At 35.7% G+C, this 21475-nt stretch overlaps 2 protein-coding genes across 7 annotated transcripts in view; both read left to right on the top strand.

Annotated features, from left to right (window-relative positions):
• Positions 1-2066: 2066 nt before the first annotated feature.
• Positions 2067-7688, top strand: POLR2D (RNA polymerase II subunit D). Of its 2 annotated transcripts, none has more exons than XM_070945444.1 (4): positions 2067-2192; positions 4126-4306; positions 6427-6544; positions 7146-7230. In XM_070945444.1, the coding sequence occupies exons 1-3, from the start codon at positions 2120-2122 to the stop codon at positions 6524-6526; spliced, it is 354 nt and encodes a 117-aa protein (XP_070801545.1). In that variant the 5' UTR covers positions 2067-2119; the 3' UTR covers positions 6527-6544; positions 7146-7230. The 2 variants fall into 2 exon arrangements, with proteins under 2 accessions (XP_070801545.1, XP_070801544.1); XM_070945443.1 differs by having other exon boundaries at positions 2071-2192; positions 6427-6522; positions 7146-7688.
• Positions 7689-9007: 1319 nt separating this feature from the next.
• WDR33 (WD repeat domain 33) overlaps positions 9008-21475 on the top strand; it is a 72738-nt gene continuing 60270 nt past the window's right edge. For 3 of the 5 annotated variants that reach the window (XM_070944946.1, XM_070944950.1, XM_070944949.1), the window contains exon 1: positions 9014-9119. The gene's annotated coding sequence lies outside the window, so the exon portion shown is untranslated. Of the gene's footprint in view, positions 9120-9175; positions 9364-21475 lie in introns of those variants that run through there. The other 2 variants (XM_070944947.1, XM_070944948.1) reach the window with 2 other exon arrangements.

Here is a 21475-nt window from a genome sequence, read left to right as displayed (position 1 = left end):
AGCGATGTTTATACACATGGACAGCACCAAATGGACAACATTGAAATCGGATAGACTTCATTTTATGCCAACGATGCTGAAAAGGTTTAATTGCATCTATTAAGATGCTTCCTGCCACTGATTGTAGCTCAGACCATCAGCTATTATTGGCTAAACTGTAGCTCAAACTATGCAAAGTGAAAAAGGTACTATCCCCATCCCCCCAGAATTCAATGTGGACAAAATGTCACCTATGTATATCACAGAATTTAAGAATAGATTTGAATCACTGAATCTAGAAGGGAAAGATCCAAATGAACAGTGGCAAGAGATCCAAAGTAGCATCATGAAAACTGCTGGAAAATGTGTCATGCCAAAAACCAAAGAGAACAACAAGATATGATATCTGATGATACTATCAAAATAGCTAATTAGTGTAGGGTGGCCAAAGCCAAAGATAATAAAGATGAGATTAAAAGGCTAAATGCAATTTTCCAAGTGAAGCCCGGAAAGACACAAACAAGCAGTGGGAGAAGCAGTGTCAACATCTGGAAGAAGAGAACAGGAAGGGGCATACTAAGGTCATATTTGCTGTAGTGAAAATGATGCGATTCAGCTTTTTAGCATGGCAAGGAATTGTTGAAGACTGCAATGGGAATGTACTAAATGACCAGCAGAAGATCAAGAACAGGTGGAAAGAATATATAGAAAAACTCTACAGCAGTTTTGACTTACCATCAAGATGACAATAATGACAGCCCAATTAATAAAGAACCAAACTTCTTGAAAGAAGTAGAATGGACTATGGAGAAATTGCTGAATTGGATAGTTCCAGGTATTGATGGAATGAATACCTGTGGAATTCATGGCCCTGTGTCAAGAAATATGGTCTACATATCAATGGCCTTACAACTAGAAAAGATCTGTTTTTATCCCATTAGTAAAGAAAGGTGGTGCCTGAGACTGCTCCAACTATTGCACAATTGCATTGATTTCTCATGTAAGCAAAATTAAATTGGTTTGGGATCAGTCAGGAAGTTAGACAGGGATTTTATCACTATTTTTTTTCAATCTGTATGCTGAAGTGATCATGCCGAAATTAGACCTGGAAGAACTTGATTTGGGCCTGAAGATTGGAGGAATAACCATAATTAATTTGAGTATGCAAATGATACAATACTATTGCCTGAAAATGATGACCTGAAAAAATGATGTGGAAAATAAGAATCACAGAATTTGAAGGGACCTTGGAAGTCTTTTAGTCCAACCCCCTACTCAGGCAGAAAACCCTATGCCTTCTACCCTCTCCTTTCAATTGGAGATTATCAGGAATTATATTGTATGAGGCTTTTGCAAAGAAAGCAAATCCTGTGCATTGAATTGAGCACTCTAGTAGATCCCAGAAAATTAAACTTGCATGCAATAAATATTATTTACAACCTGGAGTGGGGGGGGGGGGGGAGGATGCAAGAAAAGTAATTTTCCAAAACAAGTTTCAGTCACCTTAACCTACAGGAAAAGAAAAGGTATTTTGAAAGGTTTATTGTGAATAATTTTCATGGCAAACTACATAATGTTGGGGACTATCAAACCTGCAAGATACTCAGAAACATTATATCCATTCACTTCGGAATAAATCATACTGATAACAACGAGATCAATTTGAATAAACATTTACAAGGATTTGGTAATTAGGCAACGAATAACCCTAAGGTAGCCTAGTAATATTTTCTGACTTTTTTTCTTGTCATCCTCCCCATGTTTTAGACTAGTCTCCCTTTCTAATAGAATAACAAAAATAAATTAAAAAAAAAAAAGATGTAGGGCAGAGCTCACGTCTCTTATTAATTTAAAACTAAACCTCACTGAACTAAAGCTTTCAAACCCTGAATTCCCTTATGAGGAGGATGTATGGATTCTATGGAACACATCAGCTAATTTATTTCGGACAAGCGCGCGCTTTACAATACGAGCGAATTGCTCTCAGCATTACGCCCAGTTTTTCCCTCCGTCCCTCTGAGGCCAACGTCATGGAAGAAGCGGTTTGTTCCGTCTCCTCCTGGGGGCGTCGGTGCTAGTCGCCCGTGTTTTTGCTCGTTGTTCGTATTTCCGGCCTGCGTTCGGGGGGCCAGATGAAACGATGGCGGTAGGAGGTACTGACATTCGGGCCGTAGATGTGGAAGAGGATGCATCGCAGCTTGTTTTTCCCAAGGGTGAGCGGCAAAGTCTTGGGGAGACTAAAGCAGCCGGAGAAACTAAGGAAGGTTGCCTAAGGGAGATTCCCGTGTACGGAGTTAGAAGAACTAGAACGAGATTGTATTACTAGACAATCTTGAGGATCATTTAAGTGTCTTTTCCCGTCTGGCGCTCTTCAGAATTGTAAGGGTTGTGCGGCTGCGAATTTAAAAGCTGACCTGGCGGGGACGGGGGTGGGTGGCATTAGATGGGGATACCTTGCAATTTAGTGTTATCCATATCAGATGTATAAAAAGACCCTGCCGTGCCTTTCAAAGCCCGCTCTTGTTCTCATTCCATGCTAGTTATGTGGGCTAGAGCACAAGGGATAGCAAATTTAAAGCTAAGATCTCTGGCTTTTCCTGGGTGGGAGACTCCTTGAGATCCTTTTCTATATTTATCGTCATAATTCCATAGATGATTATAATCATCTATTAGTCCTACTACTACATACATGCAGAGGATAATTGACTGGCAACATTTTTTGTGAAGAACTACATAATTTATACAGGCAGTCCTTGACTATTTTTTTTTTTTATTTGATTTATATGCCGCCCTTCTCCAGAGACTCAGGGCGACTTACAATGCGTTAAGCAATAGCCTTCATGCTTTTGTATATTTATACAAAGTCAGCTTATTGCCCCCACAAACTGGGTCCTCAATTTACCTACCTTAGAAAGGATGGAAGGCTGAGTCAACCTTGAGCCTGGTGAGATTCGAACTTACAGTAATTGCAGACAGCTGGTGTTAATCACAATGCTATCAGTCTGCTGAGCCACCAGGCCCTAACTGACTTACAACAGTTCATTTAGTGACCATTCAAAGTTACTTACAACATCACTAAAAATGACTTATGACCATTTTTCACACTTACCTTTGTAGCATCTCCATTATCATATGATCAAAATTCAGATGCTTGGCAACTGGTTCATACTTATAACCGTTGCTGTTTACCAAGATCATGTGATCACCCTTTGCAACCTTTTGACAAGCAAAATCAGTGGGGAATCCAGATTCTCTTAACAACCGTGTTACCAACTTATCAGCTGCAGTGATTCACTTAACAACAGTAAATCACTGTTAACAACAAGAAAGATTGTAAAATGGGGCAAAATTCACTTAACAAATGTCTCATTTAACAACAGAAATGTTGGGCTCAGTTGTGATCGTAAGTCGAGGACTACCTATATTTTGGGAGTAATTGGAGTTTTTAATTATTTTTTGTCTGTAAAACTAAGGTATTACTCTTTTGGCAGCTATTTCACTTGTTATCAGTTCTACCAATAGTGGAGATATATGCTTATCTAATTGAATTGAAACTTGTGAATATCAAGGTAACGTTTACAAGTTCTATTGTTTAAAGTGACTGGGGATCACAAACTTTCTGAATCTGCAGTAATATAAACATTTATATGTGAATGCCATTGCTAATATAAGATGAAGCTTTGAAATTGATAGCTGGATATATGAAAGTTTTAGGGAAGATGATGTATCATAAATTTTACAGTGTGCTTTGTACATTTATATCTAGAAGATTATTGTAAGATTTATTGTAAGAAGTGATATATGCTTTGCTGCAGAATGGAGATGATAAAAGCTAACTTGCTTATCATTTCAAGAAGAAATCACATTTTCAGTTCTTTCACATATGTAAAAGTTTCTGTCAGGTGATACAAAGATGTACATGAAACAATAACTAGAATCTTTCAAACTTACATTTTCTACATACGGATTGATAGTTTGCTTTATTTCTGTTTGATGTGGAGATGCATTTAGGTAAAGTAGTTTTCACTCACAGCTTGAAACACTATCATGCTGTTGCTTTGCATACAGTCAAGAATTAATACCAATATTAATGTATCTTTCTTTCTTTTTTTAATCTATGCCCCTGGCACCTATATTACCATGCAGAATTTGAAACTGCTGAAACTCTTCTAAATTCAGAAGTGCACATGCTTCTGGAACATCGGAAACAGCAGAATGAGAGTGTAGAAGATGAGCAAGAACTTTCTGAACTGTTTATGAAAACTTTGAATTATACAGGTCGCTTCAGCCGCTTCAAAAACCGGGAGACAATTGCTAGTGTCCGCAGGTGAGTTAGGTTTTTTTTAAAAAAAAAAAATAATTAAGGTAATAAGAGAGCTAATATGGTCCTTTTAAACTGAAAAAGGATAGAATTTAGCACAAAATTATTTTTTACTATTTGATAAATAGTGCTTGCCTAATGATGGTCGCTTAGCAATTTTTTGAAATTACAATGCCTCAGAACGAGTGCTTTGTAGCCTGTAATGCACTTCCAACTGTCATACATACAATCAAGGGAAGATGATCGCAATCTGGGTGCCTGGCAACTTATGACCAGTTACCAAATGCCTTGCAGTTACATGATCACCACTTGCAGTCGTCCCTACTGATCTCAGTATCAGTGGAGGAACTGTCTTCCGTGGGACCACAATGCACAGAGCATAAAGAGCCCTCCTAGCTGGTGGCAGACTGAGGTTGTTAAAGTGAGGTAAGCCCACCAAGAGCCAGGGTGCTGGTGGCAAGAGGCAAAGATGCCCTGCACAGCATGGCCAACAGCCCCTGTGATGTGGAACTTGAGGCCATTTGGTGGAGGAGAAGGGAGGCCACAATGAAGGTCAGCTAGGGTGGCATCAACGGGTAGAGAGTGGTGGGAGAATACAGCAGCAGCAGCATACAGCAGTCTTCTTTTTCAGTGAATAAGAACTCTATTCGTAATCATCCCAAAGTTAAATAAAAAGTGATAAATGACAATCTAGATTTGGAGAGCAATATAACTTTGTCTTAGGTATTGAGGAAACAAGTTGAAGCAATGTATTTACCACCTTGAGTTGTACAAAATAAAGATGGGTTAGAAATATAATAAATACAAATAATATAAATAAAATATATAGATACTATCATAAATAGAAATGGACAGAATAATTGAACAAGTTTGGAACTTTACTGTCTTCCACTTACTTGAGGGCAATATAGTCTTCAAGTAAGTGCAAGACAGTAAAGTTCCAAACTTGTTCAATATAGTCCTCAAGTTATGGATAGTTATGGATCAGAACAGACACAAAGTAAAAAAAAATCAGTTAAAATGATGTAACTGTAATTGATGTGTTATATATCAAGCCAATGTTAATATAGAAGTGTTATTTTTTGATGCAAAGATTTTTATATAAAGTATACCCACACACATAAATATATTCTGGGTGCTTGTGGATGTGTTCTTGAATTGCACTGTAGGAGGGAACGAGTCAGCATACAGGGAAGAAGTCCAGAAAGTATCCACATGGTGTTCAAAAACAACTTATATCTAAATACTAGCAAGACAAAGGAGATGGTGCTGGATTTCCGGAAGCACAGAGAGGAACTTGCCCCACTGTATATCAAAGGGGGCCATGTGGAGAGGGTTTCCTCTTTTAAATTCTTGGGAGTGCTCATTAGTCAAGATCTCACCTGGAAAAACAACACATCCCTGGTGGTTAGTAAGGCTCAACAGAGACTTCATTTCCTTAGAGTCCTACAGAAAAATCAAGTGTTACAACGGCTGATGACTTCTTTCTATCAGTCCATGATAAAGTGTCCTCACATACTGTATAACAGTATGATACACTGGTTTAACAGTTGCGGGCAGGAAGGCACTATAGAGAGTGATCAATTCGGCACAAGAAACCATTAGTTGCTCTCTAACACCATTGGATGACATCACCAGGTCTCGCTATTTCAGCAGACTAAGGAAGATACTTAGGGATGATTCACACCCTGGCCAGTGTCTCTTTTCACTTTTACCATCGGGGAGGACATCGAAGCATAGCCAGCCAGACAAACATTTAAAAACAGCTTCTACCATGCGCTGTCAGACTCCTAAACACAATCACAATCACTCCATATACATATAGAAACGTATGGCTAGTTTTTTCCCCCAAATTACTTGTATAAGGATTATTCTCTATACTATTCATGTTGTCTTGTATTTTCTGTTATGGATTGCACCAGTAGAAGCTAAACCAATTTCGCTGTATACATGATGTACAATGACAATAAAGGCTATTCTAATTCTATTTTAGATTATATCATACTCTCACATGCATGAATGATAGTAACATTGCACTGAAAATATGAGGTACTGTAAAAAAAACTTTTTTTATCGCAGTACAAATCTACATCTTTTCAGTTTTAAATTGTTTTTTTTTCTTTCAGCTTATTGCTCCAGAAGAAACTCCATAAATTTGAACTAGCATGTTTAGCTAATCTAGGTCCTGAAACAGCTGAAGAGGCCAAAGCTTTAATTCCCAGGTGAGTTGCCCTAATTAAAAAGGTAAGCTTGTGATGATACAAGTGAATTTGAATCCTCAAACACCAGAAAAAGAGTTATAATCTCCTCATCTAGTTAAAAAACAGAATTTAGACTTAACTATCTATTCTTCAGTCAAATACTATAATATTATGAAATTAAAAATATGGATCTAATTGGAAAAATAGCCTTTAAAATTTCTAAATTGAATTTCTTAGCTATATTTATATTCTGTTTTAATTAAAATTACTTATAAGTTTGATTCTATCAAACAAAAAACAGGTAGAGGAAACCTGAATACACCCTTGTTCAAATATATTCCTTATTACTGTTTGAAGTTTTCAATTAATCTGTTTTTATAATTTTATCATATTTTAATAATTAAAATATGTGTTATAAGACAATACCAAGGTGGAGGGGAGAAATTTGATATTTTTGACTAGTGACATGTCTGGTCTAAATTGAATTAGTCTAGCTTTAAATAATATTGAGAGGAAAAAATCCTTATATTTTATTGCTAGTTTCTTTCCATTCTCGAGATTGGTGTCTTGCAGTTCTTTTTGAGAGTTGATATATCAGAACTTTTTTTATAAACAGAAATACACTGCTTATTCTTATCTTTCAGCTTAGAGGGTCGGTTTGAAGATGAAGAGTTGCAGCAAATTCTTGATGACATACAGACCAAACGAAGCTTTCAATATTAAAATGGATTGCCAGATTCTTCTGAACTGGGTGGGGTGGGGTGGGGAATTGATCTCATTCTTGTTTCTTTGTACTCTTTTTGAGGTCAACACATATTAATATAGTATTTTGTATTTTGACCAAGTTATGTTTTCCAATTTTATGAACTTTTTAAATATGAAGAATTTAAACAGTTGAGTGGCATGAATCGCAGAATTGTGGAAGGTTTTACCTGATTGGAAGTGAATATTAAACATAATTTGATTTTAGGAGTGCAAATAAGTTTTTTGATCCAGTAATACCAATTTGAATATGATGTGTGTAAAGTAGGATAAATATTACTATATTTAATTCATATTGCTGTTTGATAATTGTAGCAGTACAGTAGAATCAGGATAAACCTATGGGGTTTTATTGTGCTTGTTCCTCAGACTCAGTTTTCTCCTTCAAAAATAATTGAAAATTAAAGTAAAATATTTTTAACTAAGATCTTGTGACTGTTCTTTTTCATTTTTTTTAAAGATGGGAAGCAGAAAGGGGATTACTTATTATTAAACTACATCTAATGTTTTTGCTATTGAAATACAGGTAGTCCTCAATTCATGACCACAATTAACCCCAAAATTTATGTTGCTAAGTGAGATATTTGTTAAGTGAATTTTGCCCTACTTTAGAATGTTTCTTGCCACAGTTGTTAAGTGAATCATTGCAGTTAGTAACACGGTTGTTAAGTGAATCTGGCTTCCCCACTGACTTTGCTTCTGAGAAAGTCGCAAAAAATGATCATATGACCTGGGAACTGCAACCATCATAAATATGAACCATTGCCAAGCATCTGAATTTTGATCACATGACTATGGGGATGCCACAACTGTCGTAAGTGTTATGGTTAACAGTTATAAGTCACTTTTTTCCAGTGCCGTTGTAACTCTAAGTGTGCACTAAATGAACTGTTGTAAGTGGAGGGCTACCTGTATTATATTAAATATTTACAATATATGCATTTTGAATTCACATGCATTTGAAATAAAATGATTCTAGCTTTTTTTAAACTGAAGATTGGAAAGCAATAGTGCATATTATTAAAGGACCAAGTTTAGTGCATTATCTATTCATATTGCTTCTTAGTTCATAGAAATTACTTGCTTGAAACAGAAATGCAGTTATTATAGATGTTATCTTACACATTACCAAAAATACTACTTCCCAAGGCAGGCTATAAACGAACTGTTTCAATGACTTTCTTCAAGTGTCACAAATAACACTTAGAGTAAGAGCAGATACTATTTTAACACGCAACCTCCTTGCAGCAATGAATATAATTTTAATAATGATGTCCCTACTCAATGTTAAATAATTTTTTGTATATTTTTTAATAACATTAAACACAATGGGTGATTCTTACTTACGAGGCAGTAATATAACGTGATTAATTTTTCCGCGAATACTTTTATCCTCTTCCATGTAAGCATCTCGTTTTATGTTTGACAACTTACTACTTTTGTTTGCCAGTGATTAATTGACATTCAACCATAAGTATATTCTTATCCAGCTGAAATTGTGACTTTTTGAAACTATAAGCCTATATTGTTTCCCTTTCCGTTCTTTGGTTTACATTAACACTTCCCTTTCCGGAAAGCTAGCCGGAAGCCCCTATCGCACTACTCCATGGTAGTCGCAAAAAGATGCCGTAACGAGCTTCTATCAAAGGGCGCATGCGTATCCTGAAGTCTTACCTCTGCCCGCCTACTTTTGGTTGGTGTACCTGATGACGTTCATCATGTGCACCGTCTCCAGTCGCTGCTGGGGAAGATGGCGGATTGTGGCAGAGACGGCTCGTGAGGCGGCAGCTTCCGGGATAAGATTGTTCGGGACGTCGAGGCCCCACGGTATAAAACTCCGTGAGCGGCTGTTTTTTGTGAGTGTTTCACATCAAGAAAATTGGGGAGTAGCCTGGAAGCACCCAGTACGTCGGAAGATCCCAGCCGTTTCCGCCATTTTTAGGCCGCGAGGGCTGCTGCTGCTGCTGCTAACTGGCGGCGAAGGGGCTTGAGAGTGAAAGCCGGAATAGGCGGACGTCGTGAATGGAAGAGGAGAGGCTAGATTAAAGCTACGAAGTGTAGCGCAATAAAAGCCGCAAGGCCTTCCACTGTAAACGAGAGGTGAAATCCAGTGTCTGGAAGGAAACGGGGGGAAGCAAGCAAGTAGCCAACTTCCTGTCCTTTTCCTTAGGACGTGATTAAATAGTCACATCCTAAGTTTAAGAGGCGGAGAATACTTGTAGCGGAGGTTCTTCGGTCACGATCAGTTGCTATAAGTGTGTAATATGAGCCGAGTTTTCCTGTTCACATCTCGTCTCCATTGTGCGTTCTCTAGTCATTGTTTTAAAACGTGCAAACTTAATGTAGTTTGGGAGGCATTACACTGATAAACTTGCAGAGCTGCTACAAAGATTAGAGATTGGTAACATTGGAAGTTACTTTTAGATTTCCAAAATCCTTACACCAAGTGCAGATATATTACCATCTTCCTTTCAAAATATGATACCATGATACAAACATGTAAGTTAAGGTTAAGTAGAGAGGGCAAGAGGCTATAACTTTAAGAAAGAGTGCAGTCCTAAATTCACTTAATGCAGGGGTTCCCAACCTGGGGTGCTTGCACCCCCTGGGGGTGTGAGACAATATTCCAGGGGGTGTGAAAAATTGGGTTTAGAAGTTTGAAAATTATAGTGTATATGCATAATTATATGCATATAATTATTTATTTTTGTAAGGGATGTGAAAATATATTAGTGTTCTAGGGGTGTGGGGAATAGAAAAGGTTGGGAACCCCTGACTTAATGGATCAGAATAAGGTCCTGTTGAGCACATTGAGACTTAAATTTCTGAATAAATATGGATAGGATTTTTATTACAAATCTTAGTTTAAAAAGTGAAATGTAAGTTCATTTTGAATTTTGAATATTAGTTTAGAGTTTGTGCTAAAGGTTAATATATTCATTGTAAAATGTGTAACTTCCCAATACTCATGTTTACACATTTTTAGAAGCTAGGTGCTTATAGTTAATATAATTATAATGCCTTTTTCCAATTGTGTGATAATGTATTGAAGTTCTCAATGTATTTTTAAAAGTTATCATTTGTGCCTAGTCTAGGTAGAAAACAAATGGGGTCATTGCACTGGTTTTATGTTATTTCAAATAAAATGGTTCAAAATATTTTTTATTTGAAGAAGCAGCTTTAATTTCACATATTTGTAAATTTGGCTAATAGTCACATGTGGAAAGTAAGTTAACCAGGGAGAATTTATATGAAGTTTCCTCAGAAGAACTATTTTTCCTTTATTAAATTTGAATATCAAACTAATTTGTGTGGATTTCATAAGTAGTTCCCTGTGTGGAAATGTCTATAGAGATTTTCAGTCATCCAAGTTATGGTTGTCCCAAAGGTGTTTTTTCAAAACAACTGGATTGTCTTTGTTTTCCTTTGGAGACGTTTCACTTCTTATCCAAGATAGCTTTCTTCAGTTCTGATTGAATGGTGGAGAATGGAAGGATTTATATTTATAATGGATGAGAAGCAAAACATTTCCAAAGAAAAACAAAGTCCATTGAAAAAGTACATTTGGGACTTCCCTATGGAAATGCTATTGGGAGGAGAGGGCAATACATACAAAATCAATGGGTGTTTAGTTAAATACTGAAATAATGTCAGTTATAGTAATACTGCATCTTTTCGGCATTTAGAGAAAGTAGTAAACTAAATAGATTAGGCTCAGACTCTATTTTTCATTATAAAAGTAACTGTTCATATTAATAAAGAGCTTTGTAGGTTTTTCTGTTCATAGAAAAACAATATGAAATGCAGGGCTGTTTGTCCAGCAGGTGATCTTTATAACAGAAGGTTATTTTTGCAGTTTTCTTTTTCTTTCTGTTGAAATGCTCCATATTGTTTCTTATCTGGTTCTCATCCATCTACAGTTGATTGGAGTGGGAAAAAAAATGGCTAAAAGTATTTCTTTTTTCTGTTATGGTTAGTGGGTACATATTCATAGGCCTGTATTTTTTAAAAAAACCCATGTCTAGATAATCCCTTTATTCTACATATAATTAATTTAATAGTTGACTTTTCAGTATACCAGCTATTTAAAAGCTCGGGTTTTTTTCCTAATGTGATCCTGTAACAATACTTATAGAAACAATTAAAATATAAGTCAGAGGAAATACTGTTTGATCTAGAAATTGTCTTCTGGCATTTTAGAAATATGAACTATAAATAAAGTTGCACTCCATAAATATGTAGAATTAACTTTGTTTTTAATGGTAAATTCTCCATCACCAGGGAAACTGAAGTTTCTAAAGTTAAATTAGTTGATTAACTTTTTCTGCAGGTAATTTGGAGAGATCTGGGATTCTTAATTGCTATATTTTTGCACTAGGTCGATAGTTTAGGAAACGACATGCATATTTAAGTAAATGGAGGATTAACATACAGTAAAGTGTTTCCAAGATTTTTAACTGCAATGCTGTAAAATTTGAAAAGCACAATTGTTAAAATTGCATGTAAAACACTTCTAAATAGAAATGGCTTCATACTTTATCTGAGTGAAATTGAACCACAGTTCTTCTACCTCTGCCAGCAAAATGATAAGAGTATATGAAGAATAATTCACTGTTTTTGAACTTGAAATCTAATAGTATGATATTTATACTTGTATTTTAAGAATTGCCACAAAAAAAGTGAATAGTGTATTTTTACTGGTATTCTTTTGTACCTTGAATAATAAGGGGGGGGGGATTGGACATTTTTACGTTATAGAAAATTTGCTTTAGATAATCATACATTAGGTGATAATAAAGAAAGCAATCCACACACATTATGTGAGTGAAAAGAGCAGGGTAACTACCCTGCTTAATTATTTAAAAGGTCAATGCATTATTGAAAATTCAGGAAAATACTTTTGAATTGCATTACAAATTGGTTGAAGACTATAACCAATACTAGTACAATATACTTTCACTGAGATGTTAGTTATTGTACTAATTGCCAGTTATACTTCTCAAATAATCAGAATCTTACCCCAAAAGACTGAGCCTGAAAAAAAGGGACCACATGGCTTGATGCTAGTTCAGCAGGTCAGTGGATCAAATCTCACCGGCTCAAGGTTGACTCAGCCTTCCATCCTTCCGAGGTGGGTAAAATGAGGACCCAGATTGTTGGGGGCAATATGCTATTTAGTATACTGTCTTTGGTGTAAGCTGCCCAGAGTCCTCGGAGAGTGGGCGGCATAGAAATATGAATAATAAAATAAATTAAATAAATAAGCAATTTGTGTATACTGCTGAACTAGTTTTAGGTGAGTAATAAGTTACCATAAAAACTAAAACCCAAGCTAGATTTTATGTATTTGTAGTTTTGAAATTTCTGCATACTGCTAAGACAAAACATTTTACTCTGTTGTATTTTTCCTCAAATATATACCTTACTTTACAAAGCTATTAGTATTCAAGAATGATTTCAAAATTTAAATTAACAATTAGTCTTTGGACATACATATGTATGTAGTAGTTACATTCAGACAAACAACAAATATGCCTTCCAATTCTGGCTTTTGAGAAGAAGCCAACTTTTCCAGCTTAAACATAGCAAATCATGAAAAGATTTATTCAGGGTTTATTTAGATAGTATTGTGGCTAAGGTGCGCAAAAGGAACATTTTGGGGTATACTTATAAATTCTGCTTAAATGTAATATAAAAACAATTTCATAAGGTTAGGTGTCTGACTTAATATGCCAACTGTCATAATGTGAATAAGGCGTATTCATCAAATGTAAACTGAACTTTCAAAATTAGATAATGTTCATTTTTTAAAAAAACAAATTGCTCTATTTTGTTAAAATCCAGAAAGTGCATACCATATCATTAATTCTCCATATCACTAATTCCCAGATTAATATCTACCTTGTGGAAACATCTGACAAAAAGCCATATATCTGTGTATTAGCAATATAGTACCATTCATTCCATGTGACTAATTTCTCTGGTCCGGATGAAAATCTTTGCACAGTTCTAAGCTGTTACATTAAAGGGCCATTGAAAGGCAGGCATAGTATTGCACTATATTGACAAATATTTGAGATGGTCATTCATGCTCTAGTTACCTCACAGCTTAACTACTGCAATGTACATGTGACCACCCAAAAGCTTCAATTCATACAGAACACGGTGGCATGGTTAATGATGGGCATTGTTTGGTATGCTTATATAACACCTCTGCTTTATGAGCTACACTGGTTGCCAGTTTGCTTCCAGTTTTGATTCAAGGTGCTGCTCACTACCTATAAAGCCCTACATCTCATAGGGCATGGTTACTTCAAGAGCAACCTATCTTCCATAATATCTGCCCAGTTGATCTGGTATGGCAGGTCTGGCTGTTCTGGGTTATTTCAGTTAAAAATAATAAAAGGCGGGACCCAAATAAATAATAATGTCATCTCTCAGGTTCCCAGAAGCATACACCTACTTAGCCCCTTCCCTCTAGGATGAGTTTGACTCCACTCTGCTGGTGTTTCAAAAGGCCTCAAAAGACCTGGCTCTTCACCTAGGCCTTTGGTAAGTGTGCTTGAAGCCCCATTTGCTGCATCTGGGTTTACTATCTCTGCCATCTTTGTTCTTTTCTGTTTTGTATTATTGTTTTAATATGTTTAATAATTCGTTAACTAACCGGAGTTGCTAGGAGTTGCAATTATTTCAGTCAGATTACTCTATCAGATTGTGTATATTTCAAGTACACCTAGAAAGAGACTATTGTGGATTTAGATTTATTATTTATTTATTGTTTTTATAGAACATTTATGAGCCATCTAGGATTATCATGTATAAGATAGGTGTCCATATGTGTTTTCCAAATAAATATATTTAGATCAGGCAATGGTAGGTTGTCTAGTACAGGTAGTCCTTGACTTACAACCACAATTGAGCTCCAAATTTCTGTTGCTAAGTGAGAACAGTTAAGTGAGTTTTACCCCATTTTATGACCTTTCTTGCTACAGCTTTTAAGTTAATTACTGCAGTTGTTAGATTAGTAACATGGTTATTAAGTGACTCTGGCTTCACACTGACTTCGCTGGTCAGAAGGTTGCAAAAGGTGATCATATGACCGCCAGGACATGGCAACTGTCATAAATACAAGTCAATTGCCAAGCATCTGAATTTCAATTATGTGATCATAGGGGTGCTACAGCACTTATAAGTATGAAAAATAGTCGTAAATCACTTTTTTCAGTGCTTTTGTAACTTTGAACAATCACTAAACGAACTGTTGTAAATTGAGGATTACCTGTAGTGCACATCTTGTTTGCCTTGTTTTTGAGTTCATTCTCACAGATCAGTCAAGCTTTCAGATTCATTATAGATGAAGTAATTATATTAGAAACTAAGAATTATGTCTTTGCTTGTGGTTTTCTCCCATAGGGGAGTTATTCTGTTAGGCAGATAACATCAATTTAAACATTTATTAAAATTGATCAGCTATACCTAGATTAGGTTATAAAATAGTTTAGCCCAATTTAAATACAACAGTAATCCAAATGTTGGTGTTTAGGGTCAGATGTGTAGATTCTCCTGCTTCTTTACCTGCTCACCTACGTGGAAAAGCAAATATCAATCACTTTCCTTTCCTGAGTTTTAAGAACATGTTCTCAGCAACAACATTCCATAGATAGATTTTCTCCAGGAGGATCTGTTTCCAACCTGGTCTTTCCACCAGGTTTTCCACCAGTTCATCCATCACTGTAAATCCATCCATTTTGCTGCTGGTCATCTTTCCTTTCATCTTTCCAAGCATCATAGATGTATCCAGAGACCTGGGTCTTTGCATAATGTGTCCAAAGCAAGATATTTTGAGTCTGGTTATTTGCACCTTAAGGGGAAACCCTGTGTTGATTTGTTCAGTAGTCCATTTGTTTGTTTTCTGGCTATCCATGGTGTTTTCAGGGGTCTTCTCCAACACCCAAGCTCAAATTGTCAGTACTCTTTCTATCCTGATCTTCATTTCCAGCTTTTCCTTCCATAAGGCATTACAGGAAGAACCATTGTCTATACAATTCTGATGTCTGTAGGCTTCAGAATGCCTTTTTCTAAGGCCTTTGTTGCTTCTTTACCAAATGCTAATCTGCGTATTTCTTGGTTTCTTTATTGCTTGTAGATGAACTTTAAAGCTATCCACCATTTCAGTATCTTCACTGTCAATTCTAAGACTTGTTATCTCTGTTGTCATTAATTTGGTCTTTATATTTAAATTTATTTCTATCTTTCCCACTATGCTCCTTAACTTTCATTACCAGGCATTGCAATCATTTAGATTTTTGGCTAACAGCAGTGTCATCAGCATTGTGCAGGTTATTGATGCCTCCTCCCTTAGTTTTAAAACTATGCTCAAAAATAGCTAAAACTGTATTTCCATTCCCATTTTCCTTCATTATATGTTCAGTTCATAGGTTGAATAAATAAAAAGATAATACATAGTCTTGTCTCACTTTTTTACCATGTATAGACTGTCACTTTCTTATCTGTGTATAGACTTTGAATAAGCACATTGAGATGTTTTGAGATTCCCATTTTTCTAAGTACATGCCACAGTTTGGTATAGTTGAAACAATCAAAAGCCTTTCTGTAATCAGTGAAGCACATACTAGCTTTTTGGTATTGTTTGACTTTTCTCATGTTCTTTGGCTTTTGAAAAGCCAATTTGAACATTTGGCATCTCTTTTCTATGTAAGGTTCTATATGTGAAATTACAGATATTATTTGAGTTTCCACACTCAAAGTCTCTTGTTTAGTGTTGGTGTGTAGGCTGACTTTTTCTATTCTCTTGGCCACTGTGTCATTCTCCAGAATGGGCGGCTTAGTTTGGTTAGAACAGTTACAGATACTTACTCTATTGTTTGCCATATTTCTGTAGTTATTCCATCAATTGATACAGCCTTCTGACTTGGTAATGATTTGGCTGTTGTTCTGATTTCATCTTCTGTACTGATTCTGGAAGCAGAACTTCTAGGTTATTTTGGATGCGGACATTTCTACTTTACAGAAATAAAGTTTCTACTTTACAGTTATACTTCTATGTTTGACCTATTGGGATCAGTTACTGTCTGTCCATTGTTGTCTTTTAGCATACAAGTTCAAGATTGGGACCTCTTTCTGAGTTTAGAGATCTTTTAAAATACTTTCCTTGTCTGTTTCCATCTTCAGTGTCTTTACAGATGTTGTAATACTACTTCTTGTCACTTCTGACAGCTTTTTGAAATTTTTGAAATTGTTAGTTCCCTATCACCAAGGTTCTTGATTTCCAAAGCACACTCTGATGTTCTTGAAAATGGTGGGTACATGATCATGGAAACTGATAGGCTCTCTTTTTTAGCTTAACTTGGAACTTGCAAATAAGCAGTTTGTGATCTTTTCTAATGTCATACCCTGACCATGTATATGCTGTTATAATTATGTTTTTTCCTCTCTTTGTATCAATAATAAAGTCAGTTTTATTTCTTTGCATGCCATCTGGTGATGTCTATGCATATAGACATCATTTTGCTTGTTGAAAAACTGTGTTAGCAATGAAAAAATCATTGAATGGCCAAAATTGATAACTTGTTCTGCTTCATTTTAATTCCCGAAGCCATAAAGTCCAACTGCATTTTTCTTAGTATTTCCAACTTTGTCAGTCTACTTTCCAATCACAAGCAACATTTTTTGTTCATGTTCTATCAATTTCAAGTTGAACTTGACCATAAAACATCAACTTGTTCTCCTGCACTAATGTTGAGCATAAACACGGATAATTGTGATATCTAAAGATTTTCTGTGAAGTCTAATTAATATTCGGTCATTTCAATTTCCTGATGCCTAAGATGTCAATGTGCAATTAATTCATTTCATTTTTCACTGTGTTAAACTTACCTAAGTTCAGTTTCTTCACTAAACTTTTGTGTTCCCACTGTAATTTTGTTTACACCTTCAGATTTTCTTTTCCTGTATAGCAACATCAATAGTTAGACATTCCAAATGTTTTTAATATAGTCACATCATAAACACATTAATACAAGTTCCTCAGCTTGTTTTTAGTAATATGTTCAGTGCTACCTGACTTGATCATCTAAGACTATATTGTCAATTACTTTATATTTTTATAAAAATATAAATTTTACTAGAGTTTTAGAAATACAAAGATAAGACTAATAAAACTCAGAAAAATATAAAAAGTAAAGAAAACAAGAAGTGCAAAAAGATAGAAAATAAGAAATAAGAAAAAACATGCCTCCTCCAGAGAAACATAAACAACTTCAGTAACTTAACTTTTCTCTAACATTTTATTAAAAAAATATTTTTCTTCCCATATCTCATTCCTTCTCAATAAGCAAATTATAAAAACTCATCATTGAGTTTTTACCAGAGCTAACAGTTAAGAGCTAACAGAAATACTAACATATTTTAACCTGAATCTAATAAATCCATTTTGTATACCAATTTAACACTTTCTCCAAGAAATCTTTTGTCATTTATATACAGATCTTTAAAGGCTCATTGTTCAATCATGGTCAAAAAGAAATTCCATTAATAGCTGTTAGAAACCTGATGAAATAATCCACTTTTTATTTCTTGTCTTTATTTTATTGATCCTTAATCCCATCAAATAATGTCCCACAAGTTTTTTTCTTATTATTTTCCCTTTGTCTCCTCTTAAGAACAGCTTCATTTGTTTAACACTTCCTTTTTGCAAGTCCAAAGTAAGAGTGCTACTCAACTTGTTTCTATATTTCCTTTAATTAATAAGGCATCAGATGGTTTCATTTGTAAATTCATTATGGTATCTTTTTTCATATCACTCGTATAGTCTGGCATTTTAAATCCATTTTCAGATCCATAGCATCTTTTCCCTTATCACTTTTGTAAATCTGACATTTTTTAAAAATCGTAATTCACATTCGGATCAGCCTCAGTTTTCATTTTATCCTATAAAATCTGTTTTTCATCTGTATCCTCTGAGTATCTTAAACCTGCTTGCTTTAGTTTAGCAGCTGGAATGACCTTCACAGTTTGGATGACCCTGTTTGATTATACCTCTTAGCTTCCTGGCATTCTCCACTCATCCTTTCTAGGAATGCTTCCATCCCCTTATAATGGTAGGGGAAGGAAATGATATCCATTTTTTTTTTAAAAAAAATTGATTTATATGCCGCCCTTCTCCGGAGACTCAGGGAGGCTTACAATGCGTTAAGCAATAGCCTTCATTCTTTTGTATATTTTATACAAAGTCAGCTTATTGCCCCCACAAACTGGGTCCTTTACTTAGTCTTTTAAAAAGAGGCAATTTGGTAAAAAAAAAAAAAAAAACCCAACCTTTTATCAATGAAAGGAAATGAGGAGGGAAGATTTAGAAGTGGATATCTGATTAGAAGGTGATAAGCAACCTGGCAAACCACAACAAAATGCCTGTGGGAGGCAGTGACTAACAACACCTGTGGGAGGGGGAGGAACTTGCCACAATGCATAATAGCAATTGATGGCAGGTATTTTTTTGTAGTGAAATGGAGCCAGCAAACTCAATAACACTGTCTGAGCTACTACGTTAGAAAACACTACAGGAGTCCTTGATTGAGGATCATGAGCCATGGTGGTGCAGTGGTTAGAATGCAGTATTGCAGGCTACTTCTACTGGCTGCCTGCAGTTGGGTAGTTCAGTTCTCACCAGCTCAAGATTGCCTCAGCCTTCCATCTTTCTGAGATTGGTAAAATGAGGACCCAGATTGTTGATGGCAATATGCTGACTCTGTAAACTGCTCAGAGAGGGCTGTGAAATAGTATATAGGTCTAAGTGCTAGTGCTATCCCATAGTGGTTTAAGCATTTCATAGTCATATGATTACCATTTGCAGCCTTTCCTGCCAGCATTTCACAAGCAAAGCCAATCGGTAAGACTGCAAGTCACTACCTATAATGGAATGTGGGAATGACCTGGGAGAAACAGGGGAAGAGGTATTGCCTAAGGAAACAATAAAGCAAGAGGAGCAGGATTCCCCCATTGGTTAACAGTCAGAAAAGGAAACTTAGAAAGGACCCCGCCCTAATGGATCAAGCAGTTAAAAATAGCAGTGGGAAGTTTTGTACTTTCAGACTTGCAAGGTTCTATTAATGTAACCTTATAATAAAGTAGATATAGCTCATCTAATTGTGTTTCCTATCTGGTTTACTCTGGAGTGATGATATTCCTACCTTTTTGGCCAAGGAGCCCCACTATGGAATACGGGTTCCCGGGATCTCCTATTCCATAGGGCGCTTGTACCACAGCACCCCTTCTCCAGCCTGCACTCACTTGCATAGCGCCACAGCTCCCTCTCTCCAGGCCATGCATATTCACCGCAGTAGCCCTCCCAATCTCCCTTTATAACACCTGCTCACTGGCCAGCTTGACAGCCACCTGGGATTTGCAACTACCAGTCAACTTCCACATTCATTTTGTTTTTGGGAAGCCGGTAGAAGGTCACAATGTGGAATCACATGAAATTCTTAAATGTCCCCAAATTTTTGCTTAATGACAGAACAGGGACCGCAGGGATTGCTTTGACTAAGCAATGCACTCACGTGATGTACTTTAAGTCTGCATTACTTAATGACTGAAATATAGTTGAAATGACCATTTCATAAGCAAGAATACCTGTAGTTTTGATGCCAGCAGAATTGCTGTCCTAATGGGCTGAAAATTTATTCCTAATCTTGAAAGCCGCCTGCAACTGAAGCCACAATTGATGGTTTATACTCAAACTAGGATGGATGCTGTAGTTTAGTTTACAATAAGCTTCCAGCAAAAATAACTAAACAAATCAGGGAAATTCTGTTTGAAACAGGATCAGTGGTTCACTCTTTTAATCATAGACTTGTTTTATAATTTAGCTTCTTAGAAGACCAGGAGTCTTTAATTTATTAGGCATGCTGTTAATAAGATTGGTAAGTAGTGTTTGGGTAGCATGTAGCAGCAATCCTGATAAAATCTGGAATGTCAGATGCTATATCTAAATTGTCCCATACAGTCCTTTAAATACTGTTTGTACTATTAATATGCTTCAGCTAAATGCGTTGTGCCACTCCTCATTCAAGAGAATGAATTCAGTAAACAAACAATATGAAGTTTCTTTAGTTCCCGAGGGAAATGGGCAGTTCAAAAATGTGAAAAATAAAACAATTGAGAAAAATCAGTTTGAAATAGTACTATTTACAAAGGAATACAGGCCTATTCGGGAAAACTGTCCCGTTAATTTCAGGGTGAAATCCTACGTAACATCATTAAACAGGCAGTGAAGTTTTATTAAGAAAAGTAGCATTTTTACATCAGAAGGTTTTCTTGGGAAAGTACATCTCCACACTTTATATATTTAGTAATTCATTTTCTTCAGGCTTAAATTCAGCCTTTGTAATTTAATCTGATCAGTTTTATAACCAAAAACTCTTTTCCAGTACGAGCAAGGATCCAAAACATATTATGTAATTATATTACTTCCTCATGAAGTTTCCCCAAAGCCTTTACAACTCCTTCCCAGAGTAGTAGTCCTTATGTCTCTTCAAAAAATTTTTAGGATTAAGGCTTGCAAGAAATCCTCTCACTTCAAAGACACATTGCCTGCTAACTGCCATTCATTCTGTCCCTATATTGAGATAAGGTCTACTGCTATCTGTGGAATGGATGAGGCTGTTTTTAGACAAATGAATCTTAGTAACTTAAATGAACATATGAAGTAGAATTATAATTAATGGTTTTCAAATTAAATCAACTTGAAATAGTTGTTTCAGATGTTCAGTTTGAACATAATAGGAACTTATGATAAAGTATAGCTTTCTATTCATATCTCATTTTTGCTCATTAAAATTTATCCTACACAGACATTGCCCAAGATACCCAGAAAAATCATTCTTAATTGTTTCAGCTGCAAAATGCTCCCATAAATTCTCCCATATTTAAAGGTTAAATATGAGGATATTTTTTTGAAATTATTTTGGAACGTTCATGGATTCTGCATGTAATAAACTTAAGTGGGATAATTTATCTTGGGACCCGTCCTATTATCTCTTAGTAATTATTAGTATATCAGTAAAATTGTTTTAATTTGGTTCATTAGGATATGTCTAGTTGCAATTGGGTTCAGGTTAAGAGCTCTAACAATAATGTATAACCATGGCTTTTTACTTGTCTCAATTATAACTTCTGATCATGGTTGCTATTA

The sequence above is a fragment of the Pituophis catenifer genome, unplaced genomic scaffold, assembly GCF_029215685.1.
Source record: "Pituophis catenifer annectens isolate HBS135680 unplaced genomic scaffold, rPitCat1.0.hap2 SCAF_6, whole genome shotgun sequence".
Classification (NCBI taxonomy): Eukaryota; Metazoa; Chordata; class Lepidosauria; order Squamata; family Colubridae; genus Pituophis; species Pituophis catenifer.
This window is presented reverse-complemented; position numbering and strand designations above follow the sequence as displayed.

Bases quoted from the DNA above. Each gene is read 5' to 3' on its own strand.
- POLR2D (XM_070945443.1), top strand. From the start codon at position 2,120: ATGGCGGTAGGAGGTACTGACATTCGGGCCGTAGATGTGGAAGAGGAT. The intron at 4,307-6,426 runs GTGAGTTAGGTT...TTTTTCTTTCAG, and splicing joins ACAATTGCTAGTGTCCGCAG to CTTATTGCTCCAGAAGAAAC. The intron at 6,523-7,145 runs GTGAGTTGCCCT...CTTATCTTTCAG, and splicing joins GCCAAAGCTTTAATTCCCAG to CTTAGAGGGTCGGTTTGAAG.